This window comes from Bidens hawaiensis, unplaced genomic scaffold (assembly GCF_021521415.1).
Source record: "Bidens hawaiensis isolate Kalapana, Puna unplaced genomic scaffold, B.hawaiensis_p1.1 tig00032368_1, whole genome shotgun sequence".
Lineage (NCBI taxonomy): Eukaryota > Viridiplantae > Streptophyta > Magnoliopsida > Asterales > Asteraceae > Bidens > Bidens hawaiensis.
The window spans coordinates 12,666-35,408 of record NW_027495499.1 but is presented as its reverse complement, the minus strand read 5'-3'; the positions used below and the strand labels follow the sequence as shown (position 1 = coordinate 35,408).

At 36.1% G+C, this 22,743-nt stretch overlaps 2 protein-coding genes across 2 annotated transcripts; both read left to right on the top strand.

The window, feature by feature from the left end:
* The first annotated feature begins 9,379 nt into the window (after positions 1-9,379).
* On the top strand, positions 9,380-11,562 carry LOC143583360 (thioredoxin-like protein AAED1, chloroplastic). Its single transcript, XM_077065677.1, has 7 exons — positions 9,380-9,689; positions 10,486-10,532; positions 10,641-10,755; positions 10,972-11,016; positions 11,108-11,167; positions 11,250-11,351; positions 11,452-11,562. Exons 1-7 carry the CDS (start codon positions 9,405-9,407, stop codon positions 11,560-11,562), a joined length of 765 nt encoding a protein of 254 aa, XP_076921792.1. The 5' UTR covers positions 9,380-9,404.
* A 6,602-nt stretch (positions 11,563-18,164) lies between these two features.
* On the top strand, positions 18,165-20,717 carry LOC143583358 (AP2-like ethylene-responsive transcription factor ANT). Its single transcript, XM_077065676.1, has 9 exons — positions 18,165-18,475; positions 18,567-19,059; positions 19,162-19,244; positions 19,359-19,367; positions 19,460-19,548; positions 19,633-19,706; positions 19,817-19,867; positions 19,950-20,026; positions 20,098-20,717. The coding sequence occupies exons 1-9, from the start codon at positions 18,199-18,201 to the stop codon at positions 20,382-20,384; spliced, it is 1,440 nt and encodes a 479-aa protein (XP_076921791.1). The 5' UTR covers positions 18,165-18,198; the 3' UTR covers positions 20,385-20,717.
* Positions 20,718-22,743: the final 2,026 nt, after the last annotated feature.

The window sequence follows — 22,743 nt, the reverse complement described above, 5'->3', positions numbered from 1 at the left end:
TCTTCAGTTACGGTAGATGTGATTCACTTGTCTTGGAGCACTTGAGGTAGTTGAATCCATAATAACTTGAGCAGTTGATGCGGGTGGATATGGGGTAGGTTGAACTTGGAAAGACGACACTAGTGAGGTTTGGGTGGTGTAGGCTTGCTAAACTTGAACTTGTGGGGTATGGAGTTGGATAACGGTGAGTCATATTGGTGTTAAAAGTTTGCAGTGGATATGGTTGATGGGTCGGGACTTGAGAAGCATTAGGTATGTAGTAGGGGGAAGGCATAGCTTGAGCTTGATGTGCATGGATAAATCGAGGGCACGCATTGCGAAGATGACTAGGATCTCCACAATTATAGCAAGCACGGGTATTAGAGGGTTTAGGAGTAGATGGTGCACGACAAGTATTTGCAAGGTGACCATAACGATTGCATTGGGTGCATAAACGGCACAAGGATTGGGTCGGATGATGATAATCACAAGTAGAGGATAACGGGAAAAGTCCGGTATAGGTTTTCTTGTTAGGAGCATTTCGGGTGGAGGGTGAAGGGTTGGTTTGGTTAGCAGAGTTGAACTTACGTTTGTGACAAGAAGAGTTGTCATTGCGCGAAATGGGTTTGGGTTCAACCTTAGCATCAGTTGAGGATTTGGTTTTTGAGTTTTCAGAGGTAGGGTTAGAGTTCATGCGAGGTAGGATTCCATCTTCAACAGAATAATCGGGACATGAGGCAGCAAGAGCAATAGCTTCCTTGAATTCCTCCCATGGCATACTCATAGCAATCCCAAGCATAGCAGCAACAATTTCATTAGTGATCCTAGCAGTCAAATGGTGATCACGGGCAGTTGACGGACGACGTTGATTACGACTATGATTTCTTAAGGAAGCCATTCTACGAGGACCAAAGATGAAAATGTGTAAGACGACAGGTGAGTTGTAGAAATGAATTGATATGAAGTTATGGGGGTGCGTATGTATAAGTATCAGTACTAGTGAAGACTCGAGGACGAGTCAAGAATTAAACTAATATATATGAGTTTGAATCATTTAAGTAAATAATGTTTTATAAAATTTTCCAAAAATAAAATAACCAAGCATATTAATCAAGTTGACCTCCCATGAGCTTTCCATGGCAATTTGAATGGCCCAACTAAATAAAACAACATAACTTTGTGAATTGGCCTCCCATGAGCGTTCCATGGCAATTTGTTGGCCCAATTCAAATAACGAGTAATAAACAATTGAGTTGGTCAGCCCATGAGCGTGTACATGGCATTTAACTGACCAAACTAATTAACAAATTATCGAATTAATGGAGTTGTTCGGACCATGAGCGTTACATGGCATTTAACCGACTCAATTAATATCGAATCAACGAATCAAATATAAATAGTTGGTATATCTCAGGAACCACCCCGTACTATACGTTCCAACCCAAAAATCAAATCGAAAATGATTTAAGAAATGAATAGTTGGAGTGCCCATGAATTTCCATGGATTTTTCACCCAACTAAGCATTTAAAATAATTTAAAAACATAATTTGGAAGTATAACCGTTTAGCCGGTTATCTTTACCACGTAACCGTTTAGCCGATTACGGGTACCACTTGAAGTTATGTGGTTGTACGAGATTTGTCATACCCCCACGCTTCAAGGTGAAAGAGCAAAACACGGGAATTCTTAAAAAATTTCCCACAATAAAATATAATCTACTAAAAATTAAAAGGATTTAAAAATATTTTGAAAGTTGAGGCATAACCTCGGAATTTGGGTGTGTGCAACAAATAAACAAGATAAATACAATTTAAATAATTAATCTAAGCAAGCTGTAAACAATTTATTAAATAGCACATAAGGCAGCTCAGATAAGAACGTATAGGGTTCCTAACATATGTCTAGGACAATTTCTAACGACCTATCTTATAACCTTCAGCTTTGATACCAATCTGTCACACCCCAACCTAAGGCGGAAATGCCAGGGCGTGATCCGATTGCTCACAGCTCGAAGATACTATCATAAATAAAATGTGACAACTAATTAATTATTTTAATTCAAATGTACACACAATAATCAAATACAACAAAACAATTCAATTAAATAAATACAATCAATTAAATTTAAGTTTGTCTTCAATATAACCTATGGTTTTGACTACATATCCATACTTCAATCTAAGCAGCCTTCATATGCATAGAAATTGGAGTTTGTCAACAACACATGTTGAGTGAGATGATCACCAATTTTGAAACATTAAATAATAGCATATATATATATATAGTTGATAAATGATAAATGCGTAAACCAACCATGGGATAATAATCAATCGAATCATAACAAACATGCATATAACCAAATCGTGTGTGCCAATGAAATCGTTGCCAAGCGAATCGGATAGTGATTACAATGACTAAGATTGTCGTTTTACCTTTGCCAAGCGAATCGGGCTCCGGTTACTAAGACGGTCGTATGATCATACTAATGAGAACCCTCTACAAGGGGCTATGTTGGACCTCTCCGAAACGTTATCAAGTAAACGATTAAACATGTAGCAAATAACATTCAACTGATATTCACACAATGATTATATTTGCGATTTTGTGTATATATATAGATAGAAAATATGATTAAGTACGCATATGTCCCCAAAACGTTTGAAAACAATAGATAAAAAAGGGAATGATCAAACTCACCTGATCGATTAAGCCAAACGAAAATGAATACGACAAGAACGATAATCACGCTCTTCGAGAATTACCAATAAGAATCCTAATTAAATAATGATATAAGTGAATTATAAATGATATGATACGTACAATGGATTTGACATTTCGATGTGAGTTGAGTTACAATGATGTTTGGTATGTTACGATTGAACGATTGATCACTACGAACTATTGTTATTATTATTTAATTATAAAATCATTGTTCATCGTATAATCGAATTCACAAATGGTTAATTTAATAAATACAAGTTGAGATCTATTATAATAATAATCGTTTAAATATGTAATTATAGTAAAATTTTATACCTTGAAATCCTTAACAAAATTCGATAGTAAACAAAATATAATTAACACATTGAATACGTTTAATACGTTTATTATAATTTATTTATTTAAAACGAATTATATATATATATATATATATATATATGTATGTCCAATACATATATAAATACGAGCAATTTATAAAGACGTTTTAACGACAAAAACATTACTATTGGTTTCGAGTTTTAATAAAATAATTACGGTTTATTATTAATACAATATATATATATATATATATATATATATATGTATACACACATACACACACACACATATATATGTGTATGTATAACACTAAAATTTTGTAACGAGGTTTATTGACACGAAACATTTAGCTTTATGACTCCGGTTAATAAAATATTGTTTGTTTGATATTTATTATTATTTATAATATATATATCACTTAAAATCAAAAGAGATAAAATCCAAAAAATATCTGCCGTCACTGGGACTCGAACCCGCGTTGGACGACCGGACATACTCGAGCACACACACCTTAGCCAACTGGGCTAGGGTGTCAGCTGGGTTAAGTTTGTAAACAGAACAATTTATACAGAAGATGAGTATAACTAGTTTTGATCATAAACCCTAACTATACAATTGATTAACCCGTCAATCATTAGTTAAATTAAGGTTAGGGTTATTGTTCCCTGATGTTAGACGAAACTTCTTCATATCTTAATTACCTGTAACGACGATGGAAACAGTGAGAACAACGAACGCAGTGGTCACGGCAAGGACAGAAGGGGAACGGGTACAAACAGACTTCAATAATCCAATTAACCCTAGGGGTTTAGTTTGCGCTGGCCTTAGAGAGGTGTAGACGCGAGTAATTGCTTTATAATCAAGCTTAAGATATATAATTGATTTCTAGGTCAAGGCGGTTCGGGTTTATAAGTAAATTCGTATCGATTTTGATACGAATGCTTTATATTTGAATCTTAAACCAAAAACGTAGTTGTATACTTTACCTAAATAATTGCTCGATTTGGCATTCTATGCCTATATGCCTATGTGTTTATCGCTTTTAGTTGGTGGAACTATAAAATCCTAGACTATTTGGCATCCCCTTATAGCAAAGTGTTGTTAACGTAACGCAATTAACGATAATTATAAAATCCTAGACTATTTGGCATCCCCTTATAGCTAGGTGTCGCTAATGTGTTTAGCGATATCTATTTATCCAAATTACCACTTTTATTTATCGTTTCGTATGCAAGTTTTGTGGCTATCTTTATTATATACTAATATGATTAAACTTATGAATTGCTCACTAACCTTTGTGTTGACAAACTTTATTTTATGAAATGTTGCAGGTTTGCATCTTGGTTGATTTATGATTGTGAAGAAAACGACATCAAAGACCTTAGGATATTAGTAAAAATGAACAATATCAAATTTGCCATATTTTGTGATATCTTGCTTATGGTTATTTTATGGATAATTGTTATGTGACATTTTCGATGTTGTGAAATGAAATGAGTTTATTAAATACTGTCACTTTAATTAGTGTCATGTGCTTATGGACAATCGTTACACCTCGGCATGTTCCGTCGCCTTTGGTCGGGGTGTGACATACAATTGGTATCAGAGCGGGTCGAATCTTATGATTCAACTTTGTTCTTGATATTCAGGTTCTATTTCCGCTATTACCCGAATCGAGACGTTATTCCATTGAAGTTTTGAAAATAAAGTTAGAAGTTTGGAAATAAATTTGAAGATCCTAGAAAATAAAAGTGCTTGAAGTTCGTCTCGGGTTGTAGATCTAGACTTTCAGCCTCGTTTAAGGGCGGAGGTTATGGTTCACCAGAAAGCGGATGTTGGCTTTCCGGCGATGAGTACACCGTTTTCGGGCGGGATAACCTTAGGTATTCAAAAGAAAGAGAGCGCCGGCAACTCACGCCACCGCCAGCAACGGCGAGTCACGTCGGAGACACAGCACCATCGATGGCATGACCAATCTTTTCTAGCGCATGTTTCACTCTACCCGACTATGGTGGTGTCGGTTTTTCTTGTATGAGCAACGATGGTGGACATTGACGGCGGAGAAGTGTTTACTGAGAAGATTTTAAACCAGATCTAGTGGCGTTTGGGTGGTTTATGAGATGGCGTGGATGTTGGGAGATGTTTTGGATGGCGGCTCTCCGGTAAAAAAATACGACAGAGCATGGTGAGTACTAGTGGCTGACGATGACGGCTTCAAGATATGAATATGAAGGTGTTTGAAAGATGATTGGCCGGAGTAATGTTTTCCGGCAGAGATAATCACAGGTGTGTATGAGTTGAGATAACTGGCGGCTAATCTAAGATGCTGATAGGGTTTCGGTAAGTTGGCTGAAGCTTCAATTTAAAATGGGCTTTCAAGTTCATGTTGGCTATTTTGTTAGTGGGCCATGTGATTATATTTTGGATTTATTTCTTTGGGCCTTGTTATTGTTTCTTTTATATTGGGCTGCTTGGGCCTAATGTAAACACTTGTGGGCTGCTAGTCTCACCTCATGCTTGTCAACTTGGGCTGCTAATTTCTTGCTTTACGAAATGCTTTTAATTGGAACGATTTTTGGTGCCAAGAAGTCGTTTATTTTCGAGTTGACCAAATTGAAGAAAGTCAAAATTTGTTCGGGTTTCGTCATTATTAGATCGTGTTCAAAACATATTATTTATATGCTATTTTCAAGGCGTTCGAGAATTGGATCCTGAAAACGTGGGCTACGAGCATCCGAGATGCTTATTTATTAAGGTGATAATTTTTTAACAAGTTGGATTTAATAGGGAATGAAATTATTTAAGTTCTCACCCTGAAAATGTGGGATACGAGTATCTGGGATACTTATTTATTAGGGGTGAGTTACTTAAATAATTTCATTCACGGAAATAATAAGCTTTGCCATTTGATCGTTGTCTCCGGTATTTCGTCAAGCTCTTCTGAACCTATATTGCTTAAGATCGGAGATGGATAAAGAAGTGAGAACGTCTTTATGAATGAATTAGGTGGATCATACCTTGAGGGGGTGATTGAAGAAGCTTCGGTTATCGAGTTGATTTGCGAAAATGAGAGACACGGTTCGACGATGTTTTGAGATCACAAGTCAAGGGGGTAAGGCCAAAAATGTGACTTGCAATATCAAAGTATGAAACCCGTTATATATTTACGGTCAAGTTAATAATTAAAGTGGGCTAGAATTTCGGACACAAGACAAGAACTTCGGGCACGCGTTTAACTTCAACGGGAAAGCTTCTAGAATGTTTTTTTTTGTTTGGCTATAAATAGGACTTTAGTTGTTAGCTTTATGTGTGTGTTTTTGTTGATGTAAACAAGCACCTAAGGGGAGCTCACCTTGGGTGGGATCGGTACGTTCGTTATAATATTATGAATCTTTTGTACCGATTACGAGATCGTTCATTTATTTTATCGTTATATTATTTATATTCGGTCGTTTGTTTCACCGCACCCGTCTCGAGCGTTTATCAAGAACAAAGCCGTTCGTTGTCGGATCCGGTTTCGAGACCTACAATAACACTTATTAGTAACACACTTGTGGTTTTCAAATATAAACCAAACCCCACACTCAAAACCACACTTTAATGATGCTGAAAAATCACTTTAACCACATTGTTCGTATAACTTAAGCATGCATATCAAGCACCATCACAACCTAGTATTAAGGTTAATTAGCACAGTCAATATCGTGATCATAACCACTCACAAAAAAACCCTAAAAAACAATAATCACTTTTGGTCACTCTCGTTAATCCTATGCTAGACGATTACCACCTATTTAAATCATTTATACACAATTTGTACTCAAATAAATTCAAAACGCTTAGAAAGTTAGAAAAAGATGACATACATAACTCACCTGGATCGAGTAAACAGTACACATTCGTTTGGCACTGAAGACACCTAAACAACCACACTATTGCCGCAATACCGCCTCCAGTTGCCACTGGTAACACTTTCTTACAAGTTATCGGCTGACCAGCAGTGAATCATCACCCTTATAGCTTTCAACCTCTCGTACTCACCAAAACCTTATTCTCTAACGTCCGACTTTTATCGAAATAATAAATATGGAATTTTATTATAAATTGTGTGTTATTATTTATATTAAGACTTTTATCGAAATAATAATAATAAGTTGAGTGGTGGGCTTGGAAATTAAAACATTGACTTAGGACGGGTTATAGGCGTAAGGTCCATGGGCTTTGCATATAAAAGCACCTTAAACATCGCTTAAAACCCTAGATCCCATTCCATCTTTTGCCTACCCACACTCAAAGCAAACACACTCCCTTTCCTCCACTTAAATTCCGGATCTAGATTCAAGAACAAGAAGCAAGCATCGATTAGTGTTCGTTATGCCATACGTTTAATAGAAAGACCAAGATCAAAATCTAAATTGACCTCGAAAATGTATGATTTAGTTAAAATAGTTAGGCATTTGATGCCAGATCACCATAAAAATTGGTAGGATGTTAAAGTTGCAAACTTAATCATAAACGAGCTGATTGGTTCGGTTCGGGCTAAAAAGAGTAAAGTTCGGCTCACAAAAAGGATGGGTAAACAAAGTCGGATTTACGTAAAATTCGGTATGGTAGTAGATCGAAACAGTCAATCAAATACCAAGCCTTATGCTAAACAAACTTAAGAAAAACCCGGTTTGCAAACTGCACATTACAAAACGAAATCCAGCTCGAGTTGCGAATTGCCAGACTTGCGAGTTGCCCGAATTACGAGTTGCGAGTTGCCAAACTTTCTAGTTACGAGTTGTCAGACTTGCAAGTTGCGAATTGCCAGACTTGCGAATTGAGAATTGAGCCAGATTGCGAGTTACAAATTTCTCGGCATGCGAATTGCTAGACTTGCGAGTTACGAATTGCGAGACTTTCAAATTGAGAATTGGGACATATTTGCGAATGCGAATTGGGCCAGGCCTGATCAAACTGGACTTAACGGAACAAACTAATCCAGTTAAATAATCCGTTAAATCCTAGTTCTATTGTGAATGCTAGGGTTACAAACCCTTATAATATCGAGTGTTAGGGTTGCAGACCCTTATAATATATGTGAATGTTAGGGTTACAGACCCTTATAATATTTGTGAATGAGTAGGTGCTAAGTATGACATGTATGGTAAGAAAATATGCATGTAAGTATGTGTATGTGAGTGTACGACTTATTGCTTGTTAAACTAGAATTTACTCTGTGTAGCTGACTTTTAGTATGCACGCAGACAGATATGATGAGACAGCTGGCTTGAAGGGGTCACATGTCAATGAAAGAAGGTCTGGCATCTGAAGATGAAGCTTTTATAATGTTTTATTTTATGTTTAAATGATTAAAGACATGTTATGAACGTTGGTTTAAATCAAGATTTGAATGGTTATGTAATGAATCATTGAAGTTTAATATTCTGTGAAAAGTTTTAATTAACTATGATTTCTAGAACCGTGTTTATGAGTAAATCAACATCTAGTTAGGCTGCCGGGTCCGGAGCCTTAAATGTTCAGGTTCCAAAACTAACTTTTATGTCTCTAAATTTCTCACCACCACCGCATTGCTACTTGTAGCCGCCGCGACCCTTCACTACTTTTGGTTTGAGCATTAGAACACCACACCATTTGGTTCATTGCTTCCTTGGTCACCCGCTCACCTCTCTCTCTCTCTCTCTCTCTCTCGCTATTGCACATCACCACTCACCACCTTCAGTCGTTGTTGCAGCCTCCACAAGCAATCGTTGCCACCACCAACAATCGGTTGGTAGTTTGGCTTTGGTTTACCTACGAGCACCTCACAAACACATAAGCACCATGAACCACCACACCCCACGGATCCTTTCTTAGTTTAATTTCTCTCTCTATACATCTTAGTCCCTTCGATTATGATGAAGAGAAGATGTGCAGAGTTAGTAATTGTAAACCAATTCAAACTCATCCATATTTCAATTATCTCACTATAATTCCCTATTATCATTATCCATACACCGATTTAGTTAACTGAAGCCGTAGAATTCTATGCATATCACCAGTTTAAGACAAATCTACCCCATAAGCCAAATCTACCCCATCATGTATAATTGCACCTTCGAAAATTCATCTTGAGATTGGACACCAACTAATAGCATCTCAAGATTAATATCGACAAGTTGAAAATAAAAATTGAAGCAAGTCAAGAGAAGTCTCCCATAAATATGACATCTTTAGAATAAAAACAAATTAAAAAAATTGAGTGATCTTTTAATCCACAATAAAAAGAATTCATATTTGGGTGATTTGAATGGTTACACGTGTCCCATCTTCTTCTACATGTTTTCCTCCATGAAAATGTTACATGCTTCTGTTGTCACAAATTTCTTGAAACTCCATAACAATGGCGATCAGCATATCTTCATCAACTGTCACTCCATCATTCTCTCATATTTCCTCCACCCCATCATTCCAATCTCCCCTATCAATATCTTCCCAGTCTCTCTTATCCCCTACTACCACCATACGTTCCCTTAATATCACACCAAACAAAATCAATCGAACCGCTGCAGCCGTCTCTTCCACAGCCACTTACTCTCCTGAAGTTACAAACATACTCGGAGACGTTAACATCTTCACTCCTTCCGGCGACCCCGTCACCTTCAATGACCTCTGGGATCAATCTGAGGTACTCCCTTTATTGTTTTGTTTCTATTCCCGCCAATTTTTAAAATCCGATTGGCCTATAAACATTAAATGAATTACGTATCAGAATTAATATTACTGTATGTTAGGGATTAGAGCACACGTGACCTGAACACAAACACGAAAGCAATAAACAAACACGAGGATATTTAATTTGGTTTGGTCTAGAAAGACACACGTCATGAGTTGCAACTAGGCATTCTTTTTTATTTAGTGACAAACGATTACAAGAACATATGCATCCATAGTGATTATGATACGAACCCGTCTTAAGCTGGAGGGTCAAGGGAGACAAATGGGTGAGGATGTTGAAGGGTCTAAGTAACCGCAACATTTATAACTTACTAATAAAATTGTGTCTGTTTATAGGTTCTTGTTTTAGTTTCTAGGATATGGATGTTTATGTTGATCAAAATGAAGGTTTATATACCTTTTTTAATTGGATATCTAATCCTTCTCGAATCGGATTAACCGGTGACTAGCCCCTCTTGAATTGGGCTAACTATCCTTGTTCTTGTTTATCTCATCAACTCAATATTTTATTTTCGGTGTTCTATCATATTACAAAATTAGGTTAAACGCATTTAAAATAACCTCGCTGGGAATGGGCTGCTCATCAATCATCATGATGTATACTCCTTGCTTGAAGCTGCACATTAATGCATAAATTGGACACATGAGAAACCAGATGTAATCTAATAATGTTTGCAGGGATCGTTAATGACTTAAATTTGACATTGGCTTTGATCAAAATGATACGAGTCTGTTATTTTTTCTAGGGGATTGCTGTTGTGGCTCTTCTGAGACATTTTGGATGCCCATGCTGGTAATCATTTTATAGTTTGATCATTTTTGTTTCGATAATTAGACATATAGTTAAATAAATCATATTTTTATGATTCTGTATTTATTTTCTTATTTATAACACGCATAGTTGGGAACTCGCTTCGACTCTCAAAGAAGCTAAAGCAAGACTGGAATCTGATGGTGTGAAGCTGATCGCTATTGGTATCGGTGAACCTAAAAAAGCCCGCATCCTTGCTGAAAGGGTAGTCATTCTTTTTTGTGTTGTTATTATCCGGCTTTTGATTCATGGATTTTGTTTTAAAATCCGCCACAGGAACTGAAATAATCATGTTTTGTTTGCTAATTTAGAATCAAATAGGTTAGGAATGGAATTCAAATTCCAATTCTATTGAATTCCTGCGAACCAAAGACCCCTTTAGTTTTCAATCATTAAGATCAAATTATTTTTGTTGTCACAGTTACCATTCCCATTGGAGAACCTCTATGCAGATCCCGAACGAAAGGTGTTTTGATCTTCACTTGTCAAATTTATTAGTTTCTAGAATAACCCTCTTACATGCTATTAACACTTTTACTTTGTTTCATGCAACTCAGGCATACAATCTCTTGGGTTTGTACTATGGCATTGGGCGGACATTTTTCAACCCCGCGAGTGTAATGTCCTCCTTCCTTTATATCTATCATAATCAACTTATATAACTCGCATTTTCAACCATGCCTTAATGTGAACCAACAGGCGAAGGTGTTATCAAGATCAAGATTTGAGGCTTTGAAAGAAGCCGTAAAGAATTACACGATAGAAGCGACACCAGATGATAGAGCAAGTGTGTTGCAGCAGGTAATTTGATCTATAAATAATATTACATTATTTATTTACTGTACTGTAAATAAATGTATGTGCTTGTATGATTTATGATACTGTATGTATTGGTTTGCAGGGAGGGATGTTTGTGTTTAAAGGTAAAGAGTTGTTGTATGCATGGAAGGACGAAGGCACGGGCGATCATGCTCCTTTAGATGACACTTTCAATATATGTTGCAATGCATGAAGCCATGAACATTGAACAACAAATTATTAGTAAACATAGTATAGTAAAATCTTCTTAGTGGTTGTGTGTTTAAGGTATTGAAGTTTTGATCCACTCATGTTAATACAACAAAGTTGTTTTGTTGTAACTTCACCAAGTTTTACAACTAATTGGTACCAATTTTCACTACCACCCAAATATGTTTAGATAAATATTTCCTTATTACTTTTGGAGTTAGAATGATACAGAATATTGGGTTGGTTCTTAGGTTGACTACCAGGTGGGAGTGTCCATAGTCGTTGTTAAGTGAGGTTGGACCATCAGAATTCTATATAGATTTTGATCGGGGAATTCTAACGACACCCCCCCCCCTCTTTTGCTAAAACACCAATCAATACGGGGGCGTATTGGGTCCCCGTATACCGCCCGCATAGTCCTATACGAGGCGTATATACGGGTATAGAGGGGTGTCTGGGTGTCCCTAGTAGGACCCACAATTCGCATGTCTATTTATTTGAACTAAAAATTGTTTATTTAATATTTGATATATTATGCTATCCTTCATATACTTGACTCCAAATAATAATGGGTATTTGGACGTTGTAATGTAGATGTGCAGGACCAAGAATATGTATAAGTAAAGACATACAAGAATCATACACACACATGAATCTTGACTTAACTATAATCTAGCTGTAATACTTCAACATTTTTTTTTCTCCTGTTAAATTATTAAAACACTAATTTAACACACCAATATATCGATGGGGATGGCGTGGCCTTGTGAACATTTTTTTTTTAATTTCATTTTTTGAAATTATTTTTATATAAATAAATTATAGATGTACGTGAGATAGTTGATAGACTGTTTTGTTGGTACAACGGAAGTGTGGTCCGTTTTCAGTCCTTGGGTAAGCTGAATCTAATTATTTTTTCTCCTTATATTTTTGTAACTTTGTAAAAAATATCATATACGAACTTTCTTAAAATAATAGAGCAACCCTTGTATATTAAACAAGTGTAGTGGGCGTCATGGAGAGTGTAAAAAGCCCTCAAAGCATTGGGAACACCGCCCCCTAAGGCACTTTGGGGCATTTTAGGCTTCAATTTTTCTTCTAGCGTTTTGTATAAGACACCCTAAACCCTAAACATTTGATAGTGGGGCCAGGAGTATAGTGGACCAATAGAATTAGTAAAGGAAGTGCTTCCCCCTCCATTCATTACGTCCGGTCTTATAAAACCTCTAATATCTAATATCTTCTTTCATGATATTATTAATGATAAAATCAAATGCTTTTTATTAAAATAGAACTAATATTATTAATAATACTTATATATATATATATATAGGGTAGGGTTCAAATGAAAAAACCCTTTACTTTCTTAAAAACTATGAAAAGCACTCTCAACCAATAAGATTTTTTCTTTTAAACTTATTATTTTTTTACTTAAAAGGTTAATAAGGTAATTTTACACCCTTTTAGTATTTTTATTAAATCCTGATTTCTCTCCTTATCCATGTTATTTGTTGACCAATTATCTCTCATCATCTCTCTCCACAATTCCAACCAATGTTGAAAGATGCTCGGCCGCTGATCAAGAAAACCACCGTGTCAGAGCGACCACCACCACCTGCAACAAACACCACTACCGTCGCCCACGACGCCGTTAGTTTTCGCATAGAGTTAGACATCATCCCATCGACATTGAAGCTTTTTTTTCACTCAGGGTAACGATATCTACAATTAATTATTTTGGTTTGTTAATGTACTGGATTTATTTGGTGATGAATTGGTCTGGGGATTCCGACGATTGTTTTTAAACTAAATTGAGTGAAGATGAACTACCTAAGCAAACCAATCAACTCGACCACTGTACATAAAAAATAGTGAAGAAAACATATTATATTAATACTTGGAATGCAAAGATTTATTTAATATATATGGTTGTGTGATAGACTATGCTCCTCCCAATATCTCTATATGTTTAATCATGTGTAAACTGTGGTTTTTGTGCAGCGGATGGATAATGAAGGGAAGACTCATTTGATATTGATTTGGATTTTTATGAATCCATAATTAGATGAAGGTTATCAATAAAACGTTCAAGACCAACATATTTTTGTTACATGTATGTATTAAGGCGTTGAAGGTTATCAATAAAATATGAAGATGATGATATTGAACTCGCTTACATATATGTTTATATTGAGAAAACACATATGTAACTCCATACGAATATAAGGATACATATATGTATGCGCACTCAATAAAAAAATGTAAGTGTAAATTTTATTTTTTTTAACTGGTTACATATATGTATATATTTGTTTTACATATATGTTTAACACCAACTAGTTCAATTTAATACATGATGAATTAGTTATAGTTATGTTTAGTTTTAATAGTCTCTTCATCTTCTTCCTGATTTAAAAAGTTATATGAATTTTATTTGAAAATACGTCGTGACTTTAGGAGAGAGAGATAAAAAAAGAGAGATTTTAGGAATTTTAAATGAAAGAGGAGAGAGAATAGTAATTTTTGTATGTCAAATTTGCCTTTTACCCTGTAGTTAACTTCCTTGAATTTATATTTATTTTACAAAATTGCCATTGTGATTTCCACCATTGATCTAGTAGATTAATGGTTCATATCTAATTGGATGGTTTTCAAGAAAACCATAGTTTTCATTTGAACCATCTCCTATATATATAACATTTCGTGACTTATAAATGTATTTCCATAACATTTAATAATGTACAATAACCACTTCAAATAATTTTTTGAAATATGGTGTCTATAGAGAAAGCAAGTTGTAGATACGTGGTGTTTGTAGTATGTGAAATTTGATGCAAAGTCGTGTCATATTCACGTAATAGACACACCAAGATTAAGGATGACAGAATTGGGTTCATAGGCTCAAACCTCATTCACTTTAATACTGACAGGTGCATTCATAATCGGCTCCCATAAGGACCACACTAGATTTCCCCGTCGGCCATGTTCGTTTATAAGGCTATGCGTTATACTCAATTCTCTATAATTCTGGACCATTCACTATATCAGCGTCACCTTAACTTTTTCTTCATCTCTCAACTCCATCATTCAACCTATGTTCTAATCCATTCTCCATCATTCTCCTTTTCTCTAATTTGTATTTTTTTAATAAAGTTAATATTTGATATTTATAATGTTTTCAAGATAATATTCAATAAAACTGGACACGATATTAATTAAAAAGTGGAAATGATTACATTAATTAAAAAAGACATAATTACGAAGTTAGTTTCCCTAAAGTAACAAGATTGGGCACTAAGGTTTAAAAGTTGCAATTATGGGTACTAAAATTTTAATTTTGTAACAATGTTAGGTACTAACTTTAACTTCGGGTAAAAGTTAACGGAATTTAAGTAAACTTGCTATCGTAACGCTCGGGTTTACCAATGCCCAGTGATCTTCAACGCTCGGATTTTAGCAACCCACATTTTTACCGACCGAATAAACATCATTTTAAATATTTTAATTTTTTGTATGTTAATTTTTTTATATGTTAATTCAAAAAATTTATATTTTAGGGTTTATTAAGGCACCTTTACCAAAGTAACCAATATCCACCGAATACACGTCTACTCACTGCTACAACACAATGTCTGGTTTTACCAGCCGAATAAATATTGTTTTAAATCAGATAATTTTAAAAATAATATGTTGTTGGGCCATGGCGTTTACCTAAAGTAAAAAGATTGGGTACTAAGGTTTAAAAGTTACATATATAGGTACTCAGGTTTTAATTTCGTAACAATGCTAGGTAATAGCTTTAACTTCGGTCAAATGTTAACAGAAATTGCAAAAAGGCTTAGAGCATTATTGTCATTACACATTCTCACAAAATTATTTGTCTCTAAGTGAACTGTTGTTTTATTAATATTAATGTTTTTTAATTTAAAATAATTTAGTTAATATAATTAAATAAAAATAATAAATTAGTTGAAAGATAGATTAGGATTGTTGTGGGATGATTTCAAGGGTTATGAAATGGAATGACGTGGACAAAAGGAAGTGTGAAAATTGGTAAAAACTAATAAGTGGTGCGGGATGACTTCCATCACTCTATCGATTGCCAGTTTTTGCTTCCCTTAAATTCTAAAAATCTAAAAACTAGAACACAATCTAAATGAGATAAGAAGAATCATGCAAAGGAAGGAAAATACTGAAAAATAATACTTGACAAAGGTTTCTCGTATGTTTGAATTGTTTCGTTATAGTTGTTGTTACTACTACTACCATTACCACTACTATTATTTGTACAACAATTAAGATATTTCAATAATAACACTCAAGTTAGCAAGATGCCAAGACGAGAATAATACACCCAATAAAATTCATCACAGCATCAACCGTGCTTTGAAATCAAATTGAATTTTTCCGTATTTGTAATTATCTCCTTCACAATTTTCTTCACTAGCCCTTGTTTATGTTGTTGATGTCTCGATCATTTTTAGTTCTCTAAAGAAACCATAAAGCAATCAAAATCAAGCTAAGGCCTTTTTTTAACAACTTGTAACCTGGAGTCCTGGACTCCTTTTTTTAAAATCAAGCTTCTCTCAAACTGAGCCCCCGTTTACCACATCAATCTTTAACAGCATCCCATACTTGACTAGTTGACTAGCAAGGTGACAATGAATCAAAGCATGATCTACAGATTTGATGGCTGCTTGACAAGTGTCGCATACCGTTGAGTTTACGAACATGTTAATTTCATTTAGCCAAAGCTGGCTTAGACGGGATAACATCAAGCCCGCCCCCCACTCAAAATATTTATTTTATTCAGAATCCACATGATCCAATCAAACAACAATTATCTTGGACGAACATATATACCTTTTTCTATCTAAAATTTCAAATAACAAACTGCGAATACGCCTGAGGATTCCCCGATCCAACTCCACTTATCAGTTATCATCATTATAGGTCCCGAGAGTGGATTTAACAACTATTCTTGAATCAATCTACTTGTGTGCTTGTTATTTCAGCCTTTGAGAGTAAGAGAGAGTTAGTTGAGAGGATAAGAGTTGTTTAAAAGCTTATGTGTCTCATGCACATGCTTCCTATTTATACGGAAGCATGGCGTGTCACTATTTTATTACAATAGCCCAATGGGCTTTACAAGCTAAACAAAACGTAAATAATACAAAAGACTAATAAAACACAAAATATAGCCCAACAATCATGCTCATGGAAAGTGCATTTATTAACTAGTGTTTTGCCCAGGTCGGTAAAACTCGGGTGGTAAGTCGACATGAATTCGATTGTTTTCGGTTACGTGCGTTAATGCGTTATGATGTCGGAACGAAAACCGAAAATAAAACAAAAGGTATAAAAAAATTTATGTGGACTGATGGGGTGGCGTCGGTTGGTAAATCCCAAACGTTGTCGATCCCGGGCGTTGAGACGGCGGATCTACTCAAATTCGGCCGGCTTCCATTAAGTTTGTTACGATACTAGAATTAAAACAAAACTCGGTGAATCTATGCGAATTTGGTCGGGCAACATCACATTCGTTACGGTACCAGAACAAAACCAATGGCATCAAAACCCGAGCCATATCGGTCCCGGACGTTCATGTGGTGAGTTTATGTGAAGTTTTGTTTGACGTTCAATCGGTTTCCGTTACATTCATCTTTTACTATATATAGTAATTGGCTAGCGACACCAAAATTGACGTTTGATCGGTTTCCGTTAAAAGTTGTGGACCAGTTTGGTGTCGTCACTTGACCCAATAAAGGTTTAGCGACACGCTGACACCAAACTTCTCTTTTAATATATTATATATATATATATATATAGTAATTGGTTTATCATTGTGTAAGTTTATTTGCTAGTTACCGATATAAATTAGTTTGAATATTTATACCAATAGGGTTTTTTAATTTCTTTTGAATTCTTTCATCACTAATTTGAATCTTTGAAATGGGTTGTGATCAAAGATTGTACTATTCAAAATTATAGCAAACTGATAGATTCAACTAGGACAGCTAGGACAGCTGAATAAAAATAAATGTTTAAAACCGGACAGAGATATTACCGACAAAATATTTAGGGAAAACAGCTCCTTATACCATAAATTGCATAATACGTACATGTACGTGTTAATAGATTATAGGCATCATAGATTCATCTCTCTCTGTCTATCCATCCATCACATAATAACAATAAAGTAAAAGAAGAGAGAGAAAGAGGAAAGCAAAAGATCAAGTCTTTCTCACACACAGATCCCAACGCAATGCTGGAAGGATTCCCAACAATGTTTGCTGTAAACTCATTCTTTTTGTTTGAGTTTGAAGAAACTAGCTTTGTTCCCCTTTACCAATCTTTTCATGGAGATAACGACGAGTTAATGCATTTGTTTTTCATTTATATTTGATGTATACTTGTCATTTATGTACGTAATATATAGATCTACATAGATATGAGTCTGCAACTACACAACAACAAAAAGATAGACCCTTGACTTATTCCATTACCCCCTCTCTCCCCACATCTTATCTACAGCCTTCAAAAATGGTGAAAAACACTCCATAATTTACCACTTCATTTCACCTCACCAATCATTGAAATAAACCAAACCTTTGTTTAGAGTGAGTTTTAACTTAGAACAATGAAGTCCATGAGTAGCAACAACATTAATGACAGCAACAAGAACAGTGACAACTGGTTAGGTTTCTCTCTTTCTCCTCACTCATCAGAGGCTACTCATCCTTCTCCTTCAAATCTAACAGCTTTCTTCAACTACCAAAACATTTACTACAATGGTGGAGTTGAGCCTGCAAATATTTATGGTAATGGTGGTGGGGTATACTCATCTTTTCCTGTTATTATGCCTCTCAAATCTGATGGTTCACTTGGCTTGATGGATGCTATCACCAGATCACAAGGTTAGTTATTTTCTTTCTTCTTGGTTTCTTACTTATCATATTTTTATTATTTTTTTGCTTGAAATGTTAGTAATGTTATGTTTCTTTTTAGGGATGGCTGCTTCAACAACACCAAAACTTGAAAACTTTTTTGGTGGTGTAACAATGGGGACCCCTGGATTAGATACTAGTACAATGTACTACCACCAAAATTATCATATCCAACCTCAACACTACCAAGATTACTCATCAGGGTTGTACCCAACTGTACAACAGGAGCCCAAGGTTGTTGCAGATTCTACTTGTGGACTCTACCTTCCATGTATTAATGGAGAGAGTTGGATTTCAAATAGTTATGGTTCTGTTAATGGTGATGGTTTACAGTCTCTTAGGTTGTCAATGAGCCCTGGGTGCTCACAGTCAAGCTCATGTGTCACTGTTTCACAGCACCAAATCACACATGCTGCTACTAATGTTACTGAAGATATGGTTATGGATACAAAGAAAAGAGGGGCTTTGAAGGTGAATCAACATAAGCAGATTGTTCACAGGAAATCTTTGGATACATTTGGTCAAAGAACCTCTCAGTATAGGGGTGTCACCAGGTTGACTTCATTTCTCATTTTCTTGTTTTTTCTAAAGTATCACGTGTAGATTTTATTGTACATTTGAAATGAGAATGTCTTTTGAATCTTTATTTTCATCAGGCATAGATGGACAGGTAGATATGAAGCTCATTTATGGGACAACAGTTGCAAAAAAGAAGGCCAGACCAGGAAGGGAAGACAAGGTTTAGAAGTGTTGTATTTTGGTTATTTTGCTTGTTTTGACTAATTATTGTAACTCTACAGTTTCTTAACATTTTTCATGTTTCTTGGTTTCTGGACTGTGATCTTTACTTCAGTTTATCTGGGTAAGCCTCAATTTCTTGTCTTAGCTTTGAGAAAATGAACTTTATTTTAAATCAAGATACACTAATAATGATTACTTCATGATGGCTTTTAGGTGGTTATGATATGGAAGAGAAAGCTGCTAGAGCTTATGATTTAGCAGCACTCAAGTATTGGGGACCTTCAACTAATATTAATTTCCCGGTACCTTTTAGTATGAAGTTTTAAAACTAATTGTATCTCTTTATCGTAATTAAGTTGATATTAACATCGAAAGTGTTAACTTAGGTGCAAAATTATGAGCAAGAGCTTGAAGAAATGAAGAATATGTCTAGACAAGAGTATGTTGCTCATTTGAGAAGGTAAGTTCTCTTACCATCTTCCAATTTTCTCACTTCCAATTTCAAACCATACAATTTATTTACATAATTTATGAATTATATTTGTCACATCCACCATAAATTCTATTCAGGAGAAGCAGTGGTTTCTCTAGGGGTGCTTCCATTTATAGAGGAGTAACAAGGTCCAACAACTAGTCATTTTTACATTTATGAAGTAACATATCTTTTGATAAATGATAATTATATAAATTTGCAAATTTTCAGACACCATCAACATGGCAGATGGCAATCGCGTATTGGTCGTGTTGCAGGGAACAAAGATCTTTACCTTGGCACATTTAGTAAGTCTTGCACTAAAGATTGTGTATTCATAATAAAAGAAACATTCCAAAATTTTAAAGCAATATTTCAGGCACCCAAGAGGATGCGGCCGAAGCCTACGACGTGGCTGCAATCAAATTCCGTGGCACAAACGCCGTTACTAACTTCGACATGACTAGGTACGATGTCGAAAAGATTATCCAAAGCAATACTCTTCTAACCGGGGACCTAGCTAGGCGAACCAAAGGCCCGGACCCCACGGACCAATGGCAATTACCTCAAAATGGGGAACCAGAAACCATCCCAACTTCAATGCCAACAGCAACAACACAAGTTAGGTCACAGATCCCTACATTTGGTGCATGGACAGATGCATAGTCGAAAATGGAGTCAAGAAAGAATTTGTGTGGCCCGAGGACGTGACCCAACCCTTAATTACTAGCTGACAACAGCTCTGTACGTGCCACTGTGGTTAATTGGCTTCTTTTTCTTTTTGAAATAGGAAGGGTAGTTTGGGTATTATGTAGGATCTTGTAGGGTTTCTATTTCCTAAAGTGTTCAAATTTTTGAAAACCTATCTTAGATTGTAATGGAAAAAAAGCTAGAAAAGGTTGTAAGGAAAATGATAAAAGTAGGTTTATGACAGACGATCCTTTGACCAAATTTGTGACTCCATGTTTGTATATATTTGATTTGTTGTTTTTCTTTATCCATGTTTATTTTTTATGTTTTTTTGCTTTGTGGATTAAATTTTAAGATGTATCTATAAATTAGTTTCTTATTTATACGTTACTTATATAGCTGAAATGATAATTAATGTACGAAACAAGGGAATGAATTGTTGGTTTGCATGCATAGTCTGGACTTTAAGTTTTGATATTGTTAGTATTAGGCTAAGGGGTGTGGGGGGCTCTAATGGGGGCTCCAGTGGGGGCTCCAGGCAATAATATTATGACGTGTGGCAGAGAGAGAAACTGGATAAGGGGGTGTTGGAGCCCCCGTTGGAGCCCCTGGCCCTGGTGTGCAGGGGCTCCAGCAGGGGCTCCAGCGGATTTTTTTTTTATTTTTTTATAAATGTATTAAAAAAACGTATTATTAAAAAAACTCATAAATTATTTAAAAAAACACACATTCATTAAAAAAACACATTAATATCTAAAAATAAAATAAAAATTAAAGTACTAAAAAAACATTATTCTTATTCTTCGGCTTGGTCTTCTTCGATCAACCTCTTTCGGATACGTTCCTTTTGCTTTTCCATCAGCATTTGATCGACCGGATTTAGGTTACTGAAGTCTCTTGTAAGGAAGTCCAAATCTCTCATTCGACTTGTTTCCTTTTTGTCATTAGAGACCACCTCCATGGTTTTGTTAAAATTATTGAGGGATTCAACAAGATCGACGATGTTTACGGCTCCCCCCTGAGCCGGTTTTTTCCCCTTGGCGTACCTTCCCAATGGCCGCCTCCTCGGCGGTGAAGACGTTTCCTCCCCCGCAATGTTTAGGTCGAATCCAACGCGGCAATCCGACCCGGCGGAAGTGCTATACGCTCCAGACGAACTAGTTTTAGTCCGTTTCGGCCCTACTTCCGCATCAAGGTCCGGCGCCACCAGCTCAACCCACTTGGAACACCTTTTCAACCTCTCCCACAACTTTAAATCGTCCCACGTCTTCACCATCCCATACCTCCGCAAACACTCCTGCCTCCACTCTTCGACCGTGAAATTGTAAACCGCCAAATCATCACTGCCACTTGGTCTCATACGACCGGCGTTCCTGTTGAAAAGATTAGTAAACAAGCCGACAAATTTTCTGATTTCGGACCACCGACCCGAAATCATATCGGCGTTTCGCTCTGTACTCCCAACGAGCGTATAGAACGTCTCTCTAACCTTTGTCCAAAAAATCTTGCTTTTTTGGTAGTCGGCTGCAAATTGAATAATTAAATTAGATTTCCAGTTAACTTTTTTATTTAACTTTTTTATTAAAAATCATTTTTAAAAACGTTAAAACAATTACCGCAACGCCGATCATCAGAAATGACTATCCAAGCCCGACACAAGGCTTCCTTCTCATCCGATGACCACGGAGTGGTTTTCCGTTTCGTCCTCGGAGTCGAAGCCGGTCCCGGCCCATCCGTTGCAAGTTGTTTTTTCCGGTGGACGCGTCTTCTTGCTCCCGTAGCATCACCGTGTGATTCTTGTGTCTCTGGAACAACAAAGTTAGGAGACGGTTGTATGTTGGATGGTTGAAAGCCGGATGTTTCTTGCGGCCCCGAATAAAACATCGGTTGGTCTGGTGACTACCATAAATCGTCGTCAATATAATCTGAATCTAGGTTTTGGTACCAATTTCCAGACATTTTTGGGTATTATATAGGAGTTTGGGATATTATATAGGAGTTTGTAAGGTGAAATTGTGTTTTGATATGGTTGAAATGGGAGTAATTTGGGGTATTATATAGAGGTTTTTAAGGTTTTTTTTTATTAATTCCGAGCTCAACGGCTCTTTTGGGCATCCACACCAGCTTTTTCTCTCTCTTATCCCGCGACCACACTCACGCCTGCCTGGGGGCTCGCGCTCGCGCCCCGTTCGCGCCCCGGTGGTGTGGGGTTAGCGCCTGGGGGCGCGAGCGGAGGGGCTCTCGCGCCCAGGTTAGCGCCCCACACCCCTCAGCCTTATTAATATTGCTATGATGTAAGTTAACATTTATTATTATAGAATTATACCATGGCTAG